This window comes from Rhamphochromis sp. 'chilingali' (genome assembly GCF_963969265.1).
Source record: "Rhamphochromis sp. 'chilingali' genome assembly, chromosome: 1".
NCBI lineage: Eukaryota > Metazoa > Chordata > Actinopteri > Cichliformes > Cichlidae > Rhamphochromis > Rhamphochromis sp. 'chilingali'.
Window position 1 is genome coordinate 23,032,978 of NC_137929.1, and position 21,837 is coordinate 23,054,814.

A 21,837-nucleotide genomic window follows, 5' to 3' on the forward strand; every position below is an offset into this window, starting at 1 on the left:
AATCCCAAAAGGTTGATTCTGTTCATCTGGACGTAACGTTTTCAGTGGGAGAAACGTTTCTTAAATGATCCAATTGACTTCTTCAGTCTCAGCTGACTGCAGGTTTCCCCAACCTCATAAACAATTCATTGGATGCTACATCCAGATGAACAGAATCAACCTTTTGGGGCCATCTGGAAAGAAACTGATTGATAATTTGCAACATGATTATGATCTAATCCAGTCAAAGCCTACCTGGACAGAAAGAAACACACAATGGAAGACTATCAGTCATGAATTGGCCTCTCCAGAGCTTGGACCTCAACATTACTGAAACAATGTGGGATCATCTTGACAGAGAATGGAACAAAAGGCAGCAAACATCCAAAGAAGAGCTTTGGATGTCATTCAAGAAGCCTGAGAACTATTCCTGAAGACTACTTAAAGAAATTACAAGAAAGCTGCCCAACAAAGTTCAGTCTGTGTTGAAGGATAAAACCAGCCATACCAAATTCTGACTTTCAAGCTCATTAGAATTGTCATCTGGTTTTGACTCATTTAGTTTGACTTGTATATTGTATACAAGTATATATTGTGTTCCCACCTATGTTTGAACATATTTCAACTCACTATGACTATTTCCTTTTTTCCTTGAAAAATGTAAAGAAATGAGAGGAGCCTCAAACCTTTTGCATAGTCGTCTCTTTAAAAATATACGACCTGACTATTAACAGTATGAACTGACAAGAAGAAACAAGATGAGAACTGAAAAGGGGGACAGGCTGGAATAATTCTATATCCTGTTATAAAAAAGTATAAAGCTCCTTGAGACAACTTTGTGGCGCTATAGAAATAAAATAACTGAACTGAATAATTAGAAAAATGAAAAAGAATGCAGTGTGGAGACAAAAAGGCATAATTCTATGTAACAGTGGCGATTGTTTCATTGAGACATAACCACAGTTTCATAACCATCACATGGCTTCAAAGCTATACGTGCTTTAATGACATCAGGGAAAATCCTTCCCTTTTCCTTTAACTTTAATGTAATTTTGAATGGAAGAACTGAAACTGATCTCATTTTTTGTAAATATATGATGGAACCAAAAAAATAATATAATAATACATACAACAATATGAACACAAAACTCTGATGAAGATCTGTTTTTTTATTTACAGCAGTAGAAAATTCACAAACATATAAAAAGATTAATATCATACAAAATGTAATTTTATATCAAGTTTGTTTATAATTCCACTGATTTATGTCAGAGGGGTGTAGCAGCTCCCCCAAACACACTTCTGTGGCAGAACCGCAGAAGGTCTGGACGCTCTACAAAAGACAAAAATTAAACAACACCAACTTAAATATCTTTACTGAACATTATTACAGGAAACATGAACCTCAAACAAACATGACTGCATTTCACTTACTGCCTTGTTTTCCTGAGCTGCAGAGGCATTTGTTCAGAGCCTGTTTCTCTTTGCTGTCTGTGGGTAGGAGTGGTTGGGGACACCTAAGTTTGCCCCTGAAAGACTCTGCAAGAGAGAATAGAGGTGGTCACTGAAACCATTTCACTCCAGTCATTGCCAGTTAACCAACTTTATGTGGCATCATGGTAACGTTTACAACGGCACAGATTTGCAGTCGATCTTTTCAAGATAGGACACACTTCAATGTAGCATCATAGCAGCCCTGAGGACTGCAATGTTGGTGTTTGTGTGTTTTGTTGCAGTTACAACTGCAACAATGACATTACCAAACAAAACTGTAATGGGTTTTGTAAAAGCGCTATACAAATACAGGCCATACAGGCCAAAACTGCTGGTAACTTACTTGTGCATCTGCATCTGAGAATATCCTGTTTGGTCACACCAGACTGAGCAGCAGACTCTGCCCTCAGTGAAAAAGAAAAGCAAACAAGTGAGAAATCATTTATACGAACGTAAAACATTATCCATCAACCCCGTGTAACATTTCCTCTCAAACTCACGGACAGTGGTGCACAATAGTTTACATTTAAAATGAGTCAGTTAGTTATCGTCCCGTTGGTGAGTAAAACAGCAACATAACCATCCATGCATATAAAGTTCAAAACTAATGATCCTCGTATGTACCTGTGCTATCACACAGGCTGCTGACCAGAATGATGAGCAGCAGCGTCATCCCTGTGATCCTGGACATGGTGGCGAAGGTTCGTCTGTTCCGTCTGACGTGTTCAGATTCTTCTGCAGAAGACGAGGATCTGAGTTTTATACCCCCGCAGTGAGTCCACGCTGACACGGTGTGAGGAGCTTGAACTTACAGATCAGTCCTGACATGTTTAAGGGGGATGTTTTCTTGTTTGTTTGTTCAGATGCTATCTCAGCTCTGCATGGATTCATCTGTAAAATCTTAGAACTTATCCAAATCGTTGGAAAACTGAGTGCTGGCAACAATTTTTGCACGGTGGCATCACTGAGGTGTAAATTTAAAACCAGGCTTCATCAGAGAGAGACTCAATGGATCCTGAACAGATGTGTGTAGGAGAGTTTAGTGTAAGACCCACTAGACCCAAAGAATCATTTGGTAGTACATTCTAAATGATAATGAGCCAGACATTTTGTTGCACTGGACTGTTTATTGGTTAATTTATTTGTTAGATGTGATTGGACACTCCATACATGGAGTTTTAATGTTTTAATGCTCTGGATATGACCCCTTCTTTTTTGTTTAGCTGGAAAAAACTACATGAAATTGTTGCCAAGATGGCTACCGCCAAGTGGACTTGCTTCTACAAGCCTTTGATGAACATTAGAGACAAAATGGTGCTTTGCTTGCAGAGTTCTGCTACAAATCTGAAATCAGATAGATTGTATTGTTTGGAAAAACAAGCCTCTGTGTTCCCATGACTGCTATCACTGCTGACCTGCAGGATTTGGAGTTCACAGATAAAACTCTAAAAGGACTTATAACCCACAGGTTTTACTTCACTATTCAGTGACAGAGAGTGTGCCTGTGTTGGCACAATGGGCTAATGTCATTTGTTTTCATTAGTGCTTTCAACTCAAGGAAATAATGACTATTAATTTTATTGTTATTGTTAAGCACTTTGTGCAGCATCGGCTGTTGGAAATGTGCTATATAAATAAATCTGACCTTGACCTTGACCTTGACCTATTAAAGTTTGAAAGTTACACAAAATGATTTGCAAAGGCAGGTCCTATTGTCCACATATGCAGCGCTGGTGTGCTGATATCTGAATTTCTCTTTGTCTTGGCAGATAAAGTTGTGAATCGATGCCTCCATCAAACAAAGGTTTTGTCTACTTCTTCAGGGGCCACAGCTAACAGAAATCAGCTCGAGTAGCATTAAAAATACTGCAGCCTGAAAATATATTATGTCTGCTCAGAAATGTAGGACCTGATTATTAACAGTAACTGACAATAAGACAAGAACAGGACGTGTGAGGCTAACATGTGAAAAGTGATTCTGTGTCTTGATTTTGTTGTTTTATTGTTGTTTTCAGTTGAAGGCATAAAAAAATAAACCTTTAAAAAAAAAAGAAGATGAACATTATCATCAGTTTACATATCAGTGGACATTCCTGCCTGTGTGGTGAGGGTTTTGTAACAGCATTGAAGAAATGAGTCATTTATTTCACAAGCATTCCTGCCATTAAAGCAACACACACTTTGATGATATTTCGGGAAAAATGTCCATTTAATGTCTTGTTTAACTCTGGGTGACATAGAAACCACTCTCACTTTTGTGCTGAACTTCTTTTACTATAGTTCAACATGAAGATTGGAGGCCAGGCAGCTGGGAAACAAGTAATCCTCCATAGAAATGATTCACTATTAATCAGTGTATTTATGTCATTGTCTCTGTGAAATCTATGAACACATTTCAGAGTGAGACCAGATCATATATAACAATAATTGCTTCTCTTTCATGTTTTTAAAATTTCAAAATACTAAAAAAAGGACAAAAAATGAATAATAGGATATTAAAAATGTTCATTTTATTTGTTTTCAAGGTTGAGGGCTTTTTCAGTTAAATATGTGGAAACACAGAAGGAGACGAGACTCTATGTAATAAAAAAATAACTGTCTTTATTTACAATTTCAGAAAAAATCACAACCATCTACATAACAAGATTAATGTCATACGTAATAGGATATTAAGTTTGGTTAGTCAGTGTCTGGACTTCTTTATCTCAGAGCAGATCAGCAAGGTTGTATTTCTTGATCACACGGCAGAACCGCAGAAGATCTGAACGCTCTACAAGACAAAAAAAGAAAAAAAATGATGACAACTTCGTATATTTACTGAATATTATCACAGGAAAGAGAAACATCTCTCTTGACGGGATTGTGTTTCACTTACTCTCTTCTTGTATTTTTTTGCAGGCGCATTTAAACACATCTCGCTGCTTGTTGTAGTTTGTGGGCACGAGCGGTTTGGGACACTTAAACCTGCCTGTGGAAATCTCTGCAAGAGAAGACAGCTGGTCACTGTAACTGTCTCCACATAAAAAAGGAATGTTTTTAATAGCAGAGAACTTAGGAGAAAATTCCCTAAATGTTCAATTGGAAACACCATCACATACGCCCATAGCAACACAAAGAACTAAGATATTTGTTTTGTGTCTTTAAATTTGTTTTTGTTTGTTTTGCATTTTTTTACGCAAAGAAGATGAAAGTGGTCACTGGTCACTCACCTGTGCATCTGCACTTGCGAATATACAGGGATACTCCATGGGAAGGAGCTGCAGTGGAAGAAGATAACAAATAAGACATCAGTCATGTGGAGCAGCGATACCTTACCCATCAGCTCTGTATAACACCAGTGTCACAGTCTACAGTTTAACAGAGTCACCTGTTTACAGCCATGTTGCAGAGTAAAACTGTGACATCTACATCTCTGCAGAACAAGTGAAAAAGAATAATCGTTGCGCACCTGCGCTGCTGCACAAGCTGTTGACGAGAATGACGAGCAAGATCGTTACCGCGGTGATCCTGGACATGATGCCAAAGGTGTTTCTTCTTACTCCGAAGTGTTTAAAGTGTTCGTTGGGACGATGAGGAACTCTGAGTCTGGTGATTGCTTATGCCGACAGTTATATAGCTGCCCAGACGGTGTGCATCCACGTGGGGTCTACAGTTTGTGTTTCAGATCAGTCTCGGCATGTCTAAGAATTTTTTACTTGGATAATCTCTCAACTGTGCATGGGCTCACCTGTAAAATGTGATAAACATGGAGATAACACCCTCTCAAAAACTGTGAGCTGAATGCAAGTGACCCGGAGTATTGTTTTCTTTTCTGCACTGGGGTTAATCCTCACCAAACATGAGCTTTAATGCATTTAAAACCACAGAATTGTTAGTTTACACCACAGGAGGCTATTTGGTCAGATTAAAGATTAGTATGGGTGTTTAACAACCACTGCACTATTACTGACATTTCTAAGCAGTACATAAACATAAACTGTTTTTTACCGCTTTCATGTAACAGTCTTGACTTCTGGCTTTACACAAATATGGCTGATACATTAATGACATGAAATGTTAGCAGAAATTGCAACAAATAAACAAACAAACCCCTGTTAACTGGTTTGCAATAACAAACAGAAAAAACAAACTAACCCTACTATTCATGGGAATGTAAACTCCAACTCCAAACAAGTTGGGTTATTGCATATAAGTAAATAAAAACAGAATGCAATGATTTATAAGCACATATCTTATTAACAACAGAATACAGAAAGCAGAGATTAAGATTCTCGAATCTGCCATAAAACAAAAACTGTCTGTTTAGAAAGAATTTGACTTAATGTATTTGAATGAAAAAACATACATTATTTAAATACAGTATATATCATCTATATAATATATAAAGATTCTGAAAATCTGGAGAAACCTCTGTGCGCAAGGAAGAAGGCCAAAGAAGACATTCAACATTAGATGTCTGTGATACTCTGGCCGTCGAGCAGCACAGCATTGAAAATAGGCATGATTCGCTCGTGGAAATCACTGCATGGACCCAAGAACACTTCTAGAAATCACTATCTATGAATGCAGTTCACCGTGTCATTCATAAATGCAGGCTATGCCGTTTTAGGCAGGCACATCTAAAAAGGCATCATCAATGCTGAAAAGTATTTGCATATTTTAGAGCAACATATCTTCACAGCCAGATGCCGAACTGCATACTGCATCTACTCCAACAACATGGCTTCATAGTGAAAGATTCCAGGTGCTGAACTGATCTGCCTGCTACGGAAGAGGATTAGGGCCACTGGAAAAAAAAAAAAAAGAATTCTGACTTTAATCTCAGAATTCTGAGATTAAAGTCAGAATTCTTTTTTTTTTTTTCCAGTGGCCCTAATCCTCTTCCGTATCTTCCGTACCCTGCAGTGCAGACGACTGTTAAGAGGAATGGGGCAACGTTCCTCTGCCAAAAGTCCTGCAGCTGGCCTCCTCAGTTCCTAGATTGTTATGGACTGCCTAAGTAGGAGAAGGGATGCTACACAATGATAAACATGAACCAGCACAAACTTTTTTGAGATGTGTTTCTGTCATGAAATTTAAAATGAATTCAGTTTTCCATAAAATGGTAAATTTTCTCCATTCAAACATGTGAATAAAATATGGGTTTTTGGGATTTACAAATTACACATTATGTTTTTATTGACAGCTTACACTGCATCCAAACGTCTTTGGAATTGGGGTTGTAGAAGAACCTTTGTGTTTGCTGTCCATCAGTAAAATTTGACCAAATCAGAACCAGTATTTCAATACATTTTACAAAGTAAGGTGATTCACAGTTATGCAAACGTCTCAAGCAAAACAAAACAAAACTTTATCCATTGACTCAATCTAAAACTAAACATTTATATTTTTGTTTTAGTCAGTTTTGCAAGTGCTTAATGTCTTTTTTTTTTGTTGTTTTTATATTTTTTTTAAGTTGGGTGTTTATTTTTCAGTTAATTAATATATGTTTCCAAACCTATTTTTAGTCTTTGGGACAGGATTCTTTCATCTATAATAACCTAACTGCTCAACACTGATTATTAAAACAAAGTATTTGTGCTGCATCTACACCAAAGTGTGTACTTGGTAATATTTCCCCTGGTTGAAAACCAATGATTTTTAGTTGATGGCTGATATGAGCTTAATTAAAGAAAATGGAAATGGTATCATACTGAAGCCTAGTCTGCCTTTTCTTCACTGAACTTATGAAGTTCCCACTGAGTCAAAGATGTATTGTCAAAATTAGCATAACATTTTTGGTGTGTTTGGACTCTCTTGAATTTCCATTGTACTATAAACAAAAGACCACTTGAGTTTGATCCAAATGCAGGGCAGTGAATTTGTAATCACTGACAGTGTTGTTTAAGAAGTTAAAGATTTGTTTTTGTCTGTTTCATTTAGTCAATAAGTGGCAGAGGTAAGTGGCTGGGGTTGAGTCAGGTTGCTTAGATAAGTGAAGGTGAACTCAGACATTGCCAGGGGCACTGACTCAAGGCCACAGCATACTGCAGTAACCTGAAAAAAGAACAAAGTGTCAAAGCGGACAAAAAGTTGTGTACTTTTGTGGTAAATAACAACTTCCTGTAAACACTTTCATGTTCCCCATATAAAATGAAATGAAAGTCTCTGGAAGAGGGGGTTGACGTGAAGTACCCGACATGAAGCATTCTATGTGGTGTGTATGGGGTGGGTGGAGGGGGGGAGGGGTGTTATTGAACACCGTCCGTCATTGGTTGGCTCTAGAGTCACTCTCTCATTACAAGAGGTGCGTAATTACGCTTTGAGCCCTCGGAACTTTGGCACACCTCCACTGTATAATCTGAAGTTCAGCGCTGTCAACCGCACGGTGACGTCCGCAAGACGCTATGAGTCAAGACACAATACGAGGAAATCCCCAAGGCCGATAAAACGCTGAGAGGCCCCTTTAAATCGACGCTTCCTCAACGCCGTGCCAACAGAGGGAGAGAGAGAAACAGCGCTGATAAACAACAACACGGTTCTCAGAAGCGGCTTTTACCGAATTCAGCTCTTTACTGCGGCCTCAAAGAAACGAAGGTGAGGCCGTATTTTTATATTTAGTCATATTTTAAGCGTATTGTAGAGAAACCGCTGAGTTACTGTTGTTTAGAGACGGGTGGAAAAGCTTTTCTTATTCTGACTATAGCGAGTAGAATGACCGAAGACACGCTTTGTGTCGCTGTGCTGTTGTAGTGGGCAGAAAGGGAGCTGCTACATCTGATAGTAGTAATACAACTGAAAACACGTACGAGTACACGGCTTATTGTAGTGTAAACAGCCGAGAAGTGTTGGGAGACAACTGGCAGAGCTTTTCGCTCTCTCACTCGCGTTTTTTGACAAACGTGTTCACTTTGGTTGACAGGTTTGGCGGACTTCCCTTCTGTAATTTCCAGTATTTAGTCGTCTGTTGCCCATACATTCATCGGTTAATACCATTGCGGAAGTGCGAAGCTTTCCATCACGATACAAAGCTTGGGCTGTGCGGACATCTAGCGGTCAGACACTAAAGGACGCCTCCCAGAGATGTACGGTGCTTCAGGTATCCCCGAGCTCATCCCGCCCAGCGGGCCGCCCAGGCAGCCCGGCCCGGCGGGGCAGTTCAACCCGGGACACCCCCAGGTCAACGGTCACGGTGGCGGGCCCAACCCTCAGAGACTCGGACAGAGGGCACCCAAACTAGGCCAGATCGGTCGGTCCAAGAAAGGTGAGGCTCCATATAGAAGTATGAAGTGATGACCCCACCTACACAGTTTACAATTACACAATGACAGTATAGCAGGCAGCATATGCATTTGTTCTATGCACATATGTAATAAAACATAACAGTAGCAGTAGATATGTCAGAGCTCCTTATTGGCTGTTGAACTGTATTGGATTAGTCATAAATATTTATAAGGTGGATAAAATGTTGCTATTATATTTGTATGTGTGTTTCAGTCAGCAGTGATGTATACAAATAAAGATGTCTCATAGATAATGCAGAACAAGTCAATGGGCAGACATAAGCAAGGTTACAATTAAAGAATTAAGTAAAAACAAATCAAACTCCACTGAAACAAAATCAAGCAACTATAGAAAAAAAAAAAACACAAGTAGGCGTGCAGCGATACACTGATTGTGCCTTTCACCGTGATATCTGTAAATGGAAAATTAGGTGTTACAGATAAGTAACTAGTTAGATAAAGAAAGTGACATCACCCTTACGTCTTTAATACAGCGTGACTGTAGCTTAGCCTGGCTAAGATAAAAAGCAGAAAACGTAGCTTAGTGGAAATGGCTAGCATGTAACCCTGTGTCAAACAGCTTTTAGGAACATTTGTTTTTAGAGGCAAGCTAGCTGTTTACCCCAATTTCCAGTGGTAATGCTATGCTAAGCTAACTGGCTACCCACAGTGGCTTTATTTTTAACATATAGATACAAGGGTGGTCAATCTTTTTGTCAAATTATTTAAAAAAAAGCAATGTTTGATTTGAACTTACCCTTCTTGCCCCTTTAAATTTCATTTTGCCTAAGTAGCTAATTTCCTGTTTTGTTCTTCTCACCGCAACCGGTCACAGCAGATGGCCCTGCCCCTCTCTGAGCCTGCTTCTGCCGGAGGTTTCTTCCTGTTAAAAGGGAGTTTTTCCTTCCCACTCTCGCCAAAGTGCTTGTTCATAGGGGGTCATATTTTTGTTGTTTTTTTCTCTGTATGTATTATTCTAGGATCTGCCTTACAGTATAAAGCGCCTTGAGGCGACTGTTGTTGTGAGTTGGCACTATAAAAATAAAACTGAACTGAATTGTAGCTAATATGTGATTATTATAATAACTGCTTGTTTGCTTTTTCCTCCTCAGTGGACCTGGATGATGAAGACTTGGATGATATCATGAACAACAACGGGCAGTGCCCTGTATCCCTGTCACCCATCTCCTAAGCTTCACCAAGAAGTGCCAACAAAGAAAACCCCTGGGTCGCCAAACCCACCCCCACACCCTCTGACAGCGATCTTGTCCTTGCTCCTGTCAAGTGTCCTACTGAAGCTTCTTCAAGGCTAAAAAACGGCTCATTTATCGCCTGTTGAAGCCCTGACTGTGTATATAGCGCTTATTTAACTTAACTTTGGTCAGACTGTGAATGAATTCGTATTGCATTGCTCTCTACACTATACCTCGGTAGGTAGTGGACTATCAGGATTTAAGAAAGATTTGAAGGAAGTGTCTATATTTTTTTTCAGAGCTTCTTCTCAAGGGCTACATTTTTAAAGTTGCACTGAGCAAACGGTTAGATGACAAGCATCCTCTCGCCTGCCTGTTTACTGGTGAGGGTTACTGATTACCCGTGGGCTGCTTGTGTTGGAACACAAGCCTGTTAATGTGTATCGGACAGGTGAATTGTTAAGCTTTGGTTGTGCAATGACTATCATTCTCTACTCTCTCACTGATTCAAGTGGTGTACTATTATCCAGTGGATGAAAGCTCGCTAGTTGCTTTAAAAAACAAAAAACAAAGGAGAAAAACTAATGCTAATAATTTATTATTTAAAAAATGAGACACTTTGTTGTGATGTTACGGCATCTGTTTGGTTTTGTTTTTTTACTTGTTTCTGAGCAGGTAACGCTTCAGTCTGTGGGATTTTTATTATGTTTTCAAATGGTGCACTTTGTGGGAATGCCTGTTATGTGCAGTGACATGTTGCAGAATTCTATGCATGAAGCATCAAAACCTGTGACTGGCATCCTGTTATTTAAGGGCTACGTAGTAGACTTTGATAAACCAAACCACCGTTTTGCTCTTCAAATCTGGTAGAGTCAGCGTTTCCCTGAGCTCATTGGTGGTTTTGAGCTGCTGACTCGGCAGTAAACAACAACGGCTTCATAGAGCTTTGTGTGTGTTTCCTAATGCAGGCTTTCCCAGTTTGGCTACATGACTGTGAGGACAATAAAAACAAAATGTGTACAGTAAATGACTTTGATGAAATTGCCAAATGATTCCTGATGCTACATCAGATTGATGCTTAAAGAAATTGACTCTGATTGGCATGCCGACGTGTAAAGGTCAAACTTAATTGTATTTATGTTTATTTATAAAAAAGCTCTAATCTGCTTTGTGAACTACACCCACGTGGTGTGGTAATGTCTTTCAGGTTTAGGTGAACTATTGTGTCAGACTTTATAATTACAGTGTGAGGTCACAGAAACGAGCACCCTCGCTGCAGAGACAATCTTTGGATTTTTTTTAAGCTGGCAGTGGCTCTCTCGGGTTCAGATGGTGTTGTCTATAAAAGGCGGCTCATGTTGATGTCATGTTCCTGTTTTTTGCTGGCTCGTTACTTAATTTGTTGGTGTCATGGGAGCACTGCACCTCACAGCTTGCTCTCTGACTCAAAGATAGTTGTTTTGATCTTTGCATGGAAATAACTTTTCATAAAGCATCCTGGGAAATAAAACATGAATCTTTGTGGAATCTCTGTGTTTCTGTGGTTCAGCTGACTCTGAACTCCTTTTATCACGCAGATAAACTTGCAGCCACTTTATTAGGTACACCTGCTCAACAGCATGTAGACGTGGGGCCCGTTCTTCGTACCTCGCTAAGTAGGTTAGCCGGATTAGATTGTTGACGATTTCGCGTGATCCTGGATCAGTCGGTTCCCCGAAGCTCATCCGGGACTTGCTGTCATAGCAACAGAGCCGTAAGCGTAAACCTGCTCGGGAGCAGGTTTACTTTATGTAAACAGGATTAGATCGCGGCCACGCAGGTATGTCCGCGTCATCATACGAAAGCAAGAGCGATATTCCACCACTGTTTCACCATAAATAAATAACATCAATGTAACTAAAGACAATGCAGCACCTGATCCATTTATTGATTTCACACAGGTCATTTCCTAAAAAAGGGAAATGTACTATTAACATTCTATTACATGTATGTGATTATTACAGATTTAATTCATATTTCAGAGTAGCAATTGTAAATTACTTCGTGTAATCAAGATGAGAGACCACGGCTATAAAAGCGAAGGTGGATTTGGGAAGCCTGTCGCAGCCATGTCCTGTCCGTATACGCGAGCAACCCATTGCGGAAGGTGCAAGATTGATAAGGAGAGTCCTCAGAATTCAGCGTATATTGCGGGATAGACAGGATCCTTTAGCTCAGCGCGACAGTGTGCTCATAGAGAGATATCGATTTTCCCGTGAGGGTATTATTCACTTAACCAACTTGTTGACGAGGGGGTGCAGGACCACCACCTGTCTTTTTTTGCTCTGCCCTTTTCTTGGTTGCTGTTATAAACAAACAGATTATTCCAGGGTCTCTTTCCAAGAGACTAAAAGCAATATAAGTGATAAATATTACCATTCTGTAGGATATTCTTATATTTCACTTTTACCTGTTCCCATGTTCTAGTGGGTCCTGTCGTGGCTCTAATGTGAAAGAGGATAAAATATAACATATTATAATATAATGTAATATAATATTGGATAATATAGTGTAATATAATAAATCTACCCTACCGCCTACTGGTGTTGGCCAGAGGGGCCGATGGCGCGATATGGCAGCCTGGCTTCTGTCAGTCTGCCCCAGGGCAGCTGTGGCTACAACTGTAGCTGCCTCCACCAGTGTGTGAATGTGAGAGTGACTGAATAGTGGCATTGTAAAGCGCTTTGGGTGCCTTGAAAAGCGCTATATCAATCCACTCCATTATTATTATTATTATTAAATTACTTACGAGTTTAATTTGTCAGCAACTTCCTGCCAGCCCTCGCTCCTTGCTTTTGCAGCCTTTGCAGTGTTCCCTTGCGTTCTGATTAAACTCTGAAACTCCTGAAATCCCTCACTCAAGAGTTCTTGCTCTGCTGCCGAAAAATACCGAGCCGAGCGCGCTCCGTCGACATTTTCGCCGACCAATCAGAGGGTTGCCGATCAATGTTTCTACTATCGATGCGTGGCCCCTTTTACGACACCCAGTGATGTCACATTACTGCGTCCAGCTGTACTAATCGTCAACAGCAGGTGTGTTCGGGGAACCGGATTAGCGAGCTCACGGTTAGCGCGATGATTTGATCTTGGATGTGTCATTTGATCTTGGATGTAGTAAGCGACGTACGAAGAACGGGCCCCTGATCAAGATGACCTGCTGAAGTTCAAACAGAGCATCAAAACGGAGAAGAAAGGTGATTTAAGTGGCTTTGAATGTGGGTTGGTTGTTGGTGCCAGACAGGCTGGTCTGAATATTTCAGAAACTGCTGATCTGCTGGCATTTTAACACAACCATCTCTATGGTTTACAGAGAATTGCCAAAGAAGAGTGAGCAACAGTTCTTTGGGTGACAATACCTTGTAGATGTCAGAGTTCATAGGAGAATAGCCAGACTACTTCAAGCTCAAAGGATGCATACAGTAACTCGCATAACATCACTCTAAATGTTTTCATCAATTAGGTGTCTGTAGGAGTAAATTAAGACTCTAAACAACATACTTAAAGCATTAAGAACTCTGATAAAGTTACTAACATTTAGTATCGACTAGTTCATTACTAATAAACTGCTCCCTGAAGGTTATTTAAAGGTTCCACTTAAATGTGTTTTATAAAATGTTCCTTTAAGGTTCTTTAAAAGTTGAAAATGACCACATTCAGAGAAGCTTTGGAAAATGTCACCTCAGGGTTCCCTAAAGGTTCTGAGAATCCTAGCAGATTTTTTTTTTTAAAAGCTGCAAACACACTTCAAAGAACCATTATCCAGTCTTCCATGAAGGTTCTCTAAAGGTTTTACACAACATAAGCTTTGATGAATGTTATGAATGTCTTCAAAAACATTCATGAAATGTCCCCTAAAGGTTACTTTTACTAGTTCAAATGAAACAGAAAGTGCAAAATCTATGAAAAGACTGTCAGTAGAAATGTTACTGTGCTACTGCACTGGAGAAAACAACCATATAACCAGTTTGATGGACCATGACACAGTTAACAATGTTGCATTATCTTTATTATTTAAGTACTGATGGACATGTTAAAAATATTCTTTCATATATTTTCCATGGTGCTGTTATCTGCTAAAAGTATATAAACCTATGGCATTTACAAACATAGAACCAACTGTTCAGAACATTTAAAAAACACTAAATTGTGAAAGCTACAAGAAGCTACAGTGAACTAACAATCGTGCAAATCTACACGAGTAAAGACCTACAGTTGACAAAATAAATAGTTGCAGTTTAACCTCAGTGGCTGATAGAAAGGCCAATAGAGCGATAATGGCGTGATGACTACAACATCAGATATTTTATATCTGAACAGGCTTTGTAACATGCTGGTATGAAAAGCTGTGGGGAGTCCTGTAGCAAGTGGCCTGTGTCATCGCAGTGTGTGAAATCACACCCTGCTCATTGTGACATCTATTTTGGTACTAACAGTTGATATAAAATGCTGTATTGTCACCGTGTTCCTGTGTTGGACAGCGTGTTGACTTGCAGACTACTCACCAAACTGTAATTGATTACTTTCAATTACATGGCAAATGCTAATAAATGCTGGTTCTAACATGAGGGCGCAAGTATTGGCTATAACCCACCATTTAGGCTGCAATTCAAGAGCTAGCCCAAGAGGGTTTGTCTATTAAGTCAGGACATCCAATTATAATGTATTTGTGAAGACTACTTGTAAACAATGGAGGAATGTATGGATTGGGTGAGAGACATCCGTCATTAAACAATTGAGGGTGCTGCTTAATAATCAAAGGGTCATCAAAGGCCTGAACACAAAGTAAAGAAAGTCTTTTTTCAGTACTTCCTGCCTCCATGTGATTCACAATCATCCATACATCTTCGGTTTTCCGCCTCGCTGATGCTGAAGAGGATCATTCTCCTCAGCTTCTTTTAAAGTTCCTGGCTACATGGTTGGGGAATCTCAGACATATTCCTTAGTGCTGCTTGGAGGGCCTGAGCGGGTACTGCCGATGGCTGGGTACTTGGACACTTGCTTCTTCCTTGGACAAGAAGCAGCCAACATGGCCCCACCTAAGACATCTAGGAGAGAACCGCCCCACGCGATGAAGATGGCCGCACCAAACTCAAACCTGGAAAGACAAGGCAACCCCAATCCTCAGCTTCAATATTACGAACAAAGGCAAAACTGATGTGTTAATAAAGTAACCTGCACTGGTGTCATTTATGCAGTTGTTATGTTTCAAAAGCAAGTAGTGCATCAATGCAAAGAGAGTAAGAGAAAGAACATATAGTATGAAAATAGCATTAAATCACAAGATTGGCGTTTTTAAGGGTTTTTTTTAAGGGATAATAGACATGGACTGTCCCCAGAGCTCTATAAGCCGTAGTGAGAGATAAAAAAAAAAAAAAAAACCTTTTCTACTATGAGCCTCATTCACCCAGTAGCATAAACACAGATTTAGTTTGAGCTGATCAGATGACATCCAGATTTTTATGTCACATAACTAGCTTATCACTGCTGTAAAAGAATAAAATGCACTGTTCTCTCACACCAGTTTTAGCTACAGTACTAAAGGAAAAACAATTTTTATGCATAATAATACATAAATAATACATAAATCATAATAACAGTAAAACAGAAAAAAAGAAGAAATGGGTGCTTTTAGATTGCTTACTTGGTGTTGACTGGAGTGTAGGGATTATAGAAAGCCCTGATGACATTGTGAGCAAACCAGGAGCACGCTACGATAGCACACAGCCCTGCAAGATCAAAAGTCGATCAACACATCGTCAAAGCCAGAAAAAGCCCAGCCAGGCTTTTGTTCCCTTTATACAGTCACCAGGCGGCTAGCTATTGACTCCAGAACAATTAGCTTTTAGTGTTTCTGTTCTCTTCAGAGCCAGTTAGAGCTCTGATCTTAGATTCAGTGCCAGGATTCATTCATTCTAATGACCTCTGGAGGGCCAGAGAAGATCAGTGGGTAGAAAGCTTTTTGGAGTGGGGATCAAACCTCCTCCCACCTACTGTATGATGTGCAGGACATCTAGGCAATTGTGCTTTGATGGAATTACATAAATGGATTCCATTATTTATTGGATCACAGGAAGCTATTACACTGAATGTGTATGTTTTATACAATATAGTGATGAAATACTTACAAACACAAATCAGTGACAATCATCCCTTTTAAATATATTTGGAAAGGAAGACAACAATATTAGCATGTTCTTCCACCAAGCTCGTGTTGAGTGTTGCTTTGAGTTATTGTAACATATCTACTATTTGTAATGCTTCACGTCAACCAGGACATGGATGGAAAGGTAAATGTTAAAATGTAGTTTTTCCCTGAACATTAACTATAATAGTGTCATTCATTTCTTGGTGCAAAAACAAACGTTTGGGTTTAAACGGGCTATTTTACAATTAGCCGTCTCATATGGTAGCTAGCAAAGCTGCAGTACGTTATCTGGAAAGCTAATTCAAAGCTAATTCACCACACATTCACCAAATATCCAACAACTGTCTTCACAAATATTAGCATGCTCTTCACGAATATTAGCATGCTAACTGGCTAAACCAAGATAGTTAATATGGTAAAGACTCTACCCAACATCAGCATTTAAAACGTTTGCAACGTTAAAAATATTTAAACGTTGTAAAAAGTACACTTTTTCCTGATCAGACGTGTTTCACAAGGTTCTGTAAATAGCTTTAATAACTGACACATGTGCTAAAGCTCAGAAAACACAACAGCAAGCTTTTAAGATAAAGGTTTCTGAATAAAATTAGCAAGTCGTCTGCATTATTGGTAATGCCAAAGTACTCTGAAGATTTATTTTTCTCATCAGGTAATGCTGTAGCATGACAGATTACTTTTTATTGAAGGTAATCTTATAATGTAACAAGATATTTTTCAAAGCTAAATTACCCTGCACAACATCATTGTATTACCATACATGACCCTATGTGAAAACCTTTGGATGATATAACATTTTGACAGTTTAAATCTTACACCAATCAGTCATATATATCTATATACCTATATTATTATATTATTGCTAATATATATTTTGTAATATATCTATATCATGGCTAAAGCACTTCTGGATGGATGCAAACTGCATTTTGTTGCCTTGTACTTGTGACATGTGCAATGACAATAAAGTTGAATTCTATTCTGTTCTATTCTATTCACTGGTCTTTGCCAAATTAGGTTCTTTGGTAAGCTCCCTCACCTCCCACTAACAGGATGATGCCTCCTGTCATGGCAATGCGGGCCTTGCGTAGTCTGTCACTTCCTCCACAAGTGGTGCACTTCATTCCCATGCAGGCTACACCCAGACCTGCAATGGAAACAATGATGCCAACTATCATCAGGGCACGAGTGGCCTGGAGCGAACCTGGAGCAGAGGAAGAGAAAGAAAGGCAACAGAAAACGATGAAGCAGAGGAAATGTAACAGAACAGTGTGGAGCCTGAGAATAAATGACCTTTTGTGTTGTGGAATGTGGGTGTGCATTTTAAGAAAATAATTTGTTTTGTTTCATACAGTAATGTCTAAAAAATACTAAACTAAAATGAGACCATTTATAATAATCCTGTTGTTAAAGTGCAAATGAGGAGTCACAAAACAGAACATAATAAAGACTAACAAACAGCCTCCAACATATCAAGGAGGCTTTATGTGGCTGTCCAGGTTGTGAATTACATTTGCATTAGCCTGTGAAGACATTTTAATGTGAGCTTTTCCTGGAAGGGAAACCATGGGATACACATGAGCACACATAAACAGTATGAAGGAACACATCTTACACCCTCGAATGTCTTCCCTTTGAGGAGGCCCGTGGAAACATTGCTGTCATGATTCTCATCTGTCAGTGCCCCCCCCCCCCCCCCCCCCCCCCCACACACACACACACACACACACACACACTATAAACCTATCACAGGGTGAGACCCCTTTTGCCTCTCCCCCCTGTCCACCTACGGTAGAACCAGTCTGTGCCAGTCTAGGCCATCCCTGCTCTGCCCAAACAAACAAAACCTTTTGCAGTGAGGGAGTGATGGGTGGAGAGAGGCAGGGGAGAGGAGGATGCAGAAACAGAATATAAATCAGTGGGAAATGCCAAGCAACAGGGTCATTATACAGTAAAATGAGAGCAGAGAAGGATACACTGTATCCTGGCTTGGAGTGTCTGCTGTTTCACATATGCTAATAATGTTTGGCCGTGTGATTACACTCTACAATGGGACGCTTGTAGGACACTGTAGCTTTTCTTGTTCTCAAAAAAACCCCCAGCTAAATTATCTCATAATAAATAAAGTTGTATACCTTTTATACACCATGTACAATGATAGATTTTGTATAAGGCCATTATGCATTTGGTTAGCTCTGTTTTTATCTTATAGGTTGCGGTGGGTGGCTGTAGCTCAGGAGGGAGGTAGAGCAGGTGCTCTGCTGATTGGAAGGTTCATGGTTTGATCCCTGACTCTCCAAGCCTGCATGCCAGTGAAGGCCGCTAACCCCAAGTTGTTCTCTGTCACAGTGTTCACATAAGATGCACATGTGTTTTCTATGCACATAAGAGCACAGAAAACAGTGAATGAGTGAACACTGAGTGCTCCAGGAGAGTAGAAAAGTGCTATATAAGAATCAGAGAATTTATCCTCTGATATTTTATTGTGTAGGGTGTTTATCCTGAAAGGTGTCTTAGAAATAACATTTTAATTACATAGTAAAAATGGTAAATGGCCTGTATTTGTATAATAAAGCTTTACGCTTTAGTAAACCAATTCAGGCCACTTTTCTCAGTGTTGGTATAATTAGACCTCAAAAACCGATTCAGAGACAGATACAGAGAACAGCCTGAGGCCATCATCATTTCAGCTAATACAGCATGACAGCATTACAACAAACCACTGAAGTGGGCCAACACACACCCATCACGCACAGCTTTAGTATCCACAGTGTGTTATCCTTCATTTAAGAATGTGTCCTGTACTAACTATAACAGCAGATGTGAAAACATTTACATTTTTCATCATCATCAGTAAAGAAGCAGCACTGTCTGTCAGTTTTTTGCTTGTTTTTTCTTTTTGTAGCCAGCTTACAAACAGAGGTCACGTCTCTTCCTGTGAGTTTGAAGATATCGAGTATTTAAATCATTTTTTTCTGTACTTGTTCTTGGGAAGCTACAGTTGAGGTATGAAAGAGATTATTTTGGCAGCAGCCACTCCTGCACTGTTTGCACCATATGTGATATTCTACAGCTGGGGTGTCGGACTCAGTTTCACAAAGAGACACGCTGGGAATTAAAAATGTAATTCATAACTGTAATAAATAAATAAAAAAATAAAAAATCCCCTCATTATATCAGTAATTAACATCCTTCTTGTATACAATTGGAGTCACATCCATTTATTTGACATTAAAGTCAACATGTGAATACAAAAACTTGATATGACAACTATATTCAAAAATAAAATAGAAATTGGATCATGTATTTTACATGTATCATAGCGCAAAGGTATTCCTTTCAGTGTGAAAAACCTTTAAATTTATTGTTTTGTGACCTGAAGCAGCTGGAAAATTTGCTTAAAATTAGCATCTGGCTGGATTTGGCCCTCCAGCCATGAGTTTGACCACATGTGTTCTAAAGGATCTCTGTGGTGATGCAGGGCTCAGGTTCATTCCTGGAGCAAATGGCATGTGGTTAAAAAAGGTTTTCCTAGAACGTGCCAGTGTGTTGTTTCCTTTTAAAAGTTAAAGTCATTTTCCTCTTTTTTAAACTTTCCATATAAAATGATGACTAGACAAGACAATAAACAAGGACTACTTAATAATGATTTGTGATGAGCAGGTTGCACCTGCAGGAACTAAACCTGTTCAGTGGTTTTTTTAAACCAAGGGGGTAAAAATGCGCCACTTACTGTCGAGCTGAAGGATGGAGTCGTAGATTTTACACTGGAGCTGCCCGGTACTTTGGAAAGCGCACGACATCCAGAGTCCCTGGTACATGGCTACAGCTGTGATGATGTTGTCTCCGATGTACGCGGACATCTTCCATTGCGGCAGGATAGTCCCGATGATCAGACCGACAATACCTATTAATGATAGGAAAAATCCCAGCAGCTGGATCCCGGAGTTGGCCATGCTCTTAATGAACCTCTAACAGGATCCGGTGTTCGTTTCACTTTGCTCGAGTTACAGAACTTCTAAAGTGTCTGTTCTTATTAGTCAGGAAATGATGCAAAAGTCGCAGGTAGTGTCCGTGTCCGTGCAGAAGTGTGTGGCGGGGGTCTTTAGTTGGGGATGGGCATCTAAGTTGCTGGTGATGATGGAAGTGGGTGTGTAATTATCATGCCCGCTGATGCATGGAGTCGCAGTTTTCTGTGCTCTGCTGGGAAATGCCCCCACCGCTTCCAGCAAAGCCACAGGTCGTCTTTCAACCCGACAATTCGTCTCTGTGAATTCCTGCGCTGTTCAGCTGCCATCACTCAGGATGAGTAGTCTGAAGTCAACGTTAGTTTTGTTTTGTTTTTTTGTTTTTTTAAACCTAACTTCTCAAAAGTTTTTCTGTGGTAACGTATGAGACTGAAAGGGCATATTGAAGCGTCAAATAACATAAAAAACACTGTTGAACATTTTCTAAGAAAGTTATTAAAGATCAAAACAGGAACAAATATGTGACAGGCTGCTGAATGTGCTCTTTCTGCTTATGTATGTCAGTGTGTGCAGGTGTATGTTGGAGACACAATTTGATGATATGACTCAAACCTATAGTAAGTTTAACTGTAAGAGTTAAATGTACCGTTGTGTAGCAGTTGTACCTGCAGGTGTCTTGGCCTTGCTTTATTTAAAACAATGTTTTAAGTAAATTCTTTACAGAAGTATGCAGTGCATGCAAGAAGTACCAAAACATACCCAAAGAGGAACCTTGCTCTCACTCAACAAAACAATTAAAGCTTCATAGCGGCATCTACTATGTCTGAAAAAAGGAAGCCTTGAGAAATGTGTGACCTTAGTCTGAATGACGAGAGAAAATTATGTTTCTTTATTGATGAGGATTTCCCATCTCGCTGTATTTATCAGGTCTTTCCTTACTGCTGTCAGACCCCAAAACAAGGACTTCACCGCTGACCAAACACACAGATCCACACTTGTGCAATAACACTAAGTGCAATTCTCTTTTTTTTGACAACTTTGTATTTTATTCTATATATAGTATATATATAGTATCTTATTCTTGTTATCTTATCCTATTCTAGTGTTTTAGGTTATCTTATCTTATCTTATCTTATCTTATCTTATCTAAAAAGGGCAAGAACTGCAAATCCTAAACTTCAATTCACTGCAGTCTGTGTTGACATGTGGCTCACCCAAACGTTTAATCACAACTCATATCACCACAAAAGCGGAAAATTAAGTATTTTCCTTAAATTTACATGACTTCACTTTGATTTTTAATCTTGTTTACGCGATTCTCCATCCACAGCTTTGACTTCCAAATTAACTTCTTTCCTACTTACAGTGAGATAGAAGCTTATCACAGCAGGTAGCTGTACATGATTGCCCCAGATGTCCTCACTGACACAGCCCCAAAGGGATTTGTGTTTCCTGCTGGAATCAAACCTTTTACTTGTTAAACTAATGTGTTCAACACCACGCTAATGAGGTCAGGATTGAAAAGAAGCTAAAAAAAATAAAAAAAATAAAAAAAAAGAGGAATAACCAGTAGGTTAAGAATATAAAAAGAAGAAAGTCCACATGGGGCAGTTTCATACAAAAAAGGAAAATTCATCGAAACAGAAGAATATCTAATCAGAAAAGTTAGCAGAAGAGCATGCACTTCATGTTTGGAGAACTTCTCAGGACTTTTGTAGCCTTACATGTTAAAGATAATT

The 21,837-nt window shown here is 39.4% G+C and overlaps 2 protein-coding genes across 2 annotated transcripts; one reads left to right on the forward strand and one right to left on the reverse strand.

Moving 5' to 3' along the window:
• The first annotated feature begins 7,766 nt into the window (after positions 1 to 7,766).
• On the forward strand, positions 7,767 to 11,449 carry LOC308403256 (uncharacterized protein). The gene is made up of 3 exons (XM_080892541.1): positions 7,767 to 8,049; positions 8,375 to 8,716; positions 9,848 to 11,449. The coding sequence occupies exons 2-3, from the start codon at positions 8,536 to 8,538 to the stop codon at positions 9,925 to 9,927; spliced, it is 261 nt and encodes an 86-aa protein (XP_080748667.1). The 5' UTR covers positions 7,767 to 8,049; positions 8,375 to 8,535; the 3' UTR covers positions 9,928 to 11,449.
• A 2,515-nt stretch (positions 11,450 to 13,964) lies between these two features.
• cldn7a (claudin 7a) lies at positions 13,965 to 20,252 on the reverse strand. Its single transcript, XM_080892549.1, has 4 exons — positions 19,864 to 20,252; positions 17,170 to 17,334; positions 15,609 to 15,693; positions 13,965 to 15,062 (listed from the first exon to the last, which is right to left on the reverse strand). Exons 1-4 carry the CDS (start codon positions 20,084 to 20,086, stop codon positions 14,894 to 14,896), a joined length of 642 nt encoding a protein of 213 aa, XP_080748675.1. The 5' UTR covers positions 20,087 to 20,252; the 3' UTR covers positions 13,965 to 14,893.
• Positions 20,253 to 21,837: the final 1,585 nt, after the last annotated feature.

What these genes read in the sequence shown, in the direction of transcription:
- LOC308403256 (XM_080892541.1), top strand. Translation starts at nt 8,536, where the DNA reads ATGTACGGTGCTTCAGGTATCCCCGAGCTCATCCCGCCCAGCGGGCCG. An exon ending in GATCGGTCGGTCCAAGAAAG is followed by an intron (nt 8,717 to 9,847) that starts GTGAGGCTCCAT and finishes TTTCCTCCTCAG; the next exon opens with TGGACCTGGATGATGAAGAC.
- cldn7a (XM_080892549.1), bottom strand. Translation starts at nt 20,086, where the DNA reads ATGGCCAACTCCGGGATCCAGCTGCTGGGATTTTTCCTATCATTAATA. An exon ending in CTCCATCCTTCAGCTCGACA is followed by an intron (nt 17,335 to 19,863) that starts GTAAGTGGCGCA and finishes CCTCTGCTCCAG; the next exon opens with GTTCGCTCCAGGCCACTCGT. An exon ending in CATCATCCTGTTAGTGGGAG is followed by an intron (nt 15,694 to 17,169) that starts GTGAGGGAGCTT and finishes TTGATCTTGCAG; the next exon opens with GGCTGTGTGCTATCGTAGCG.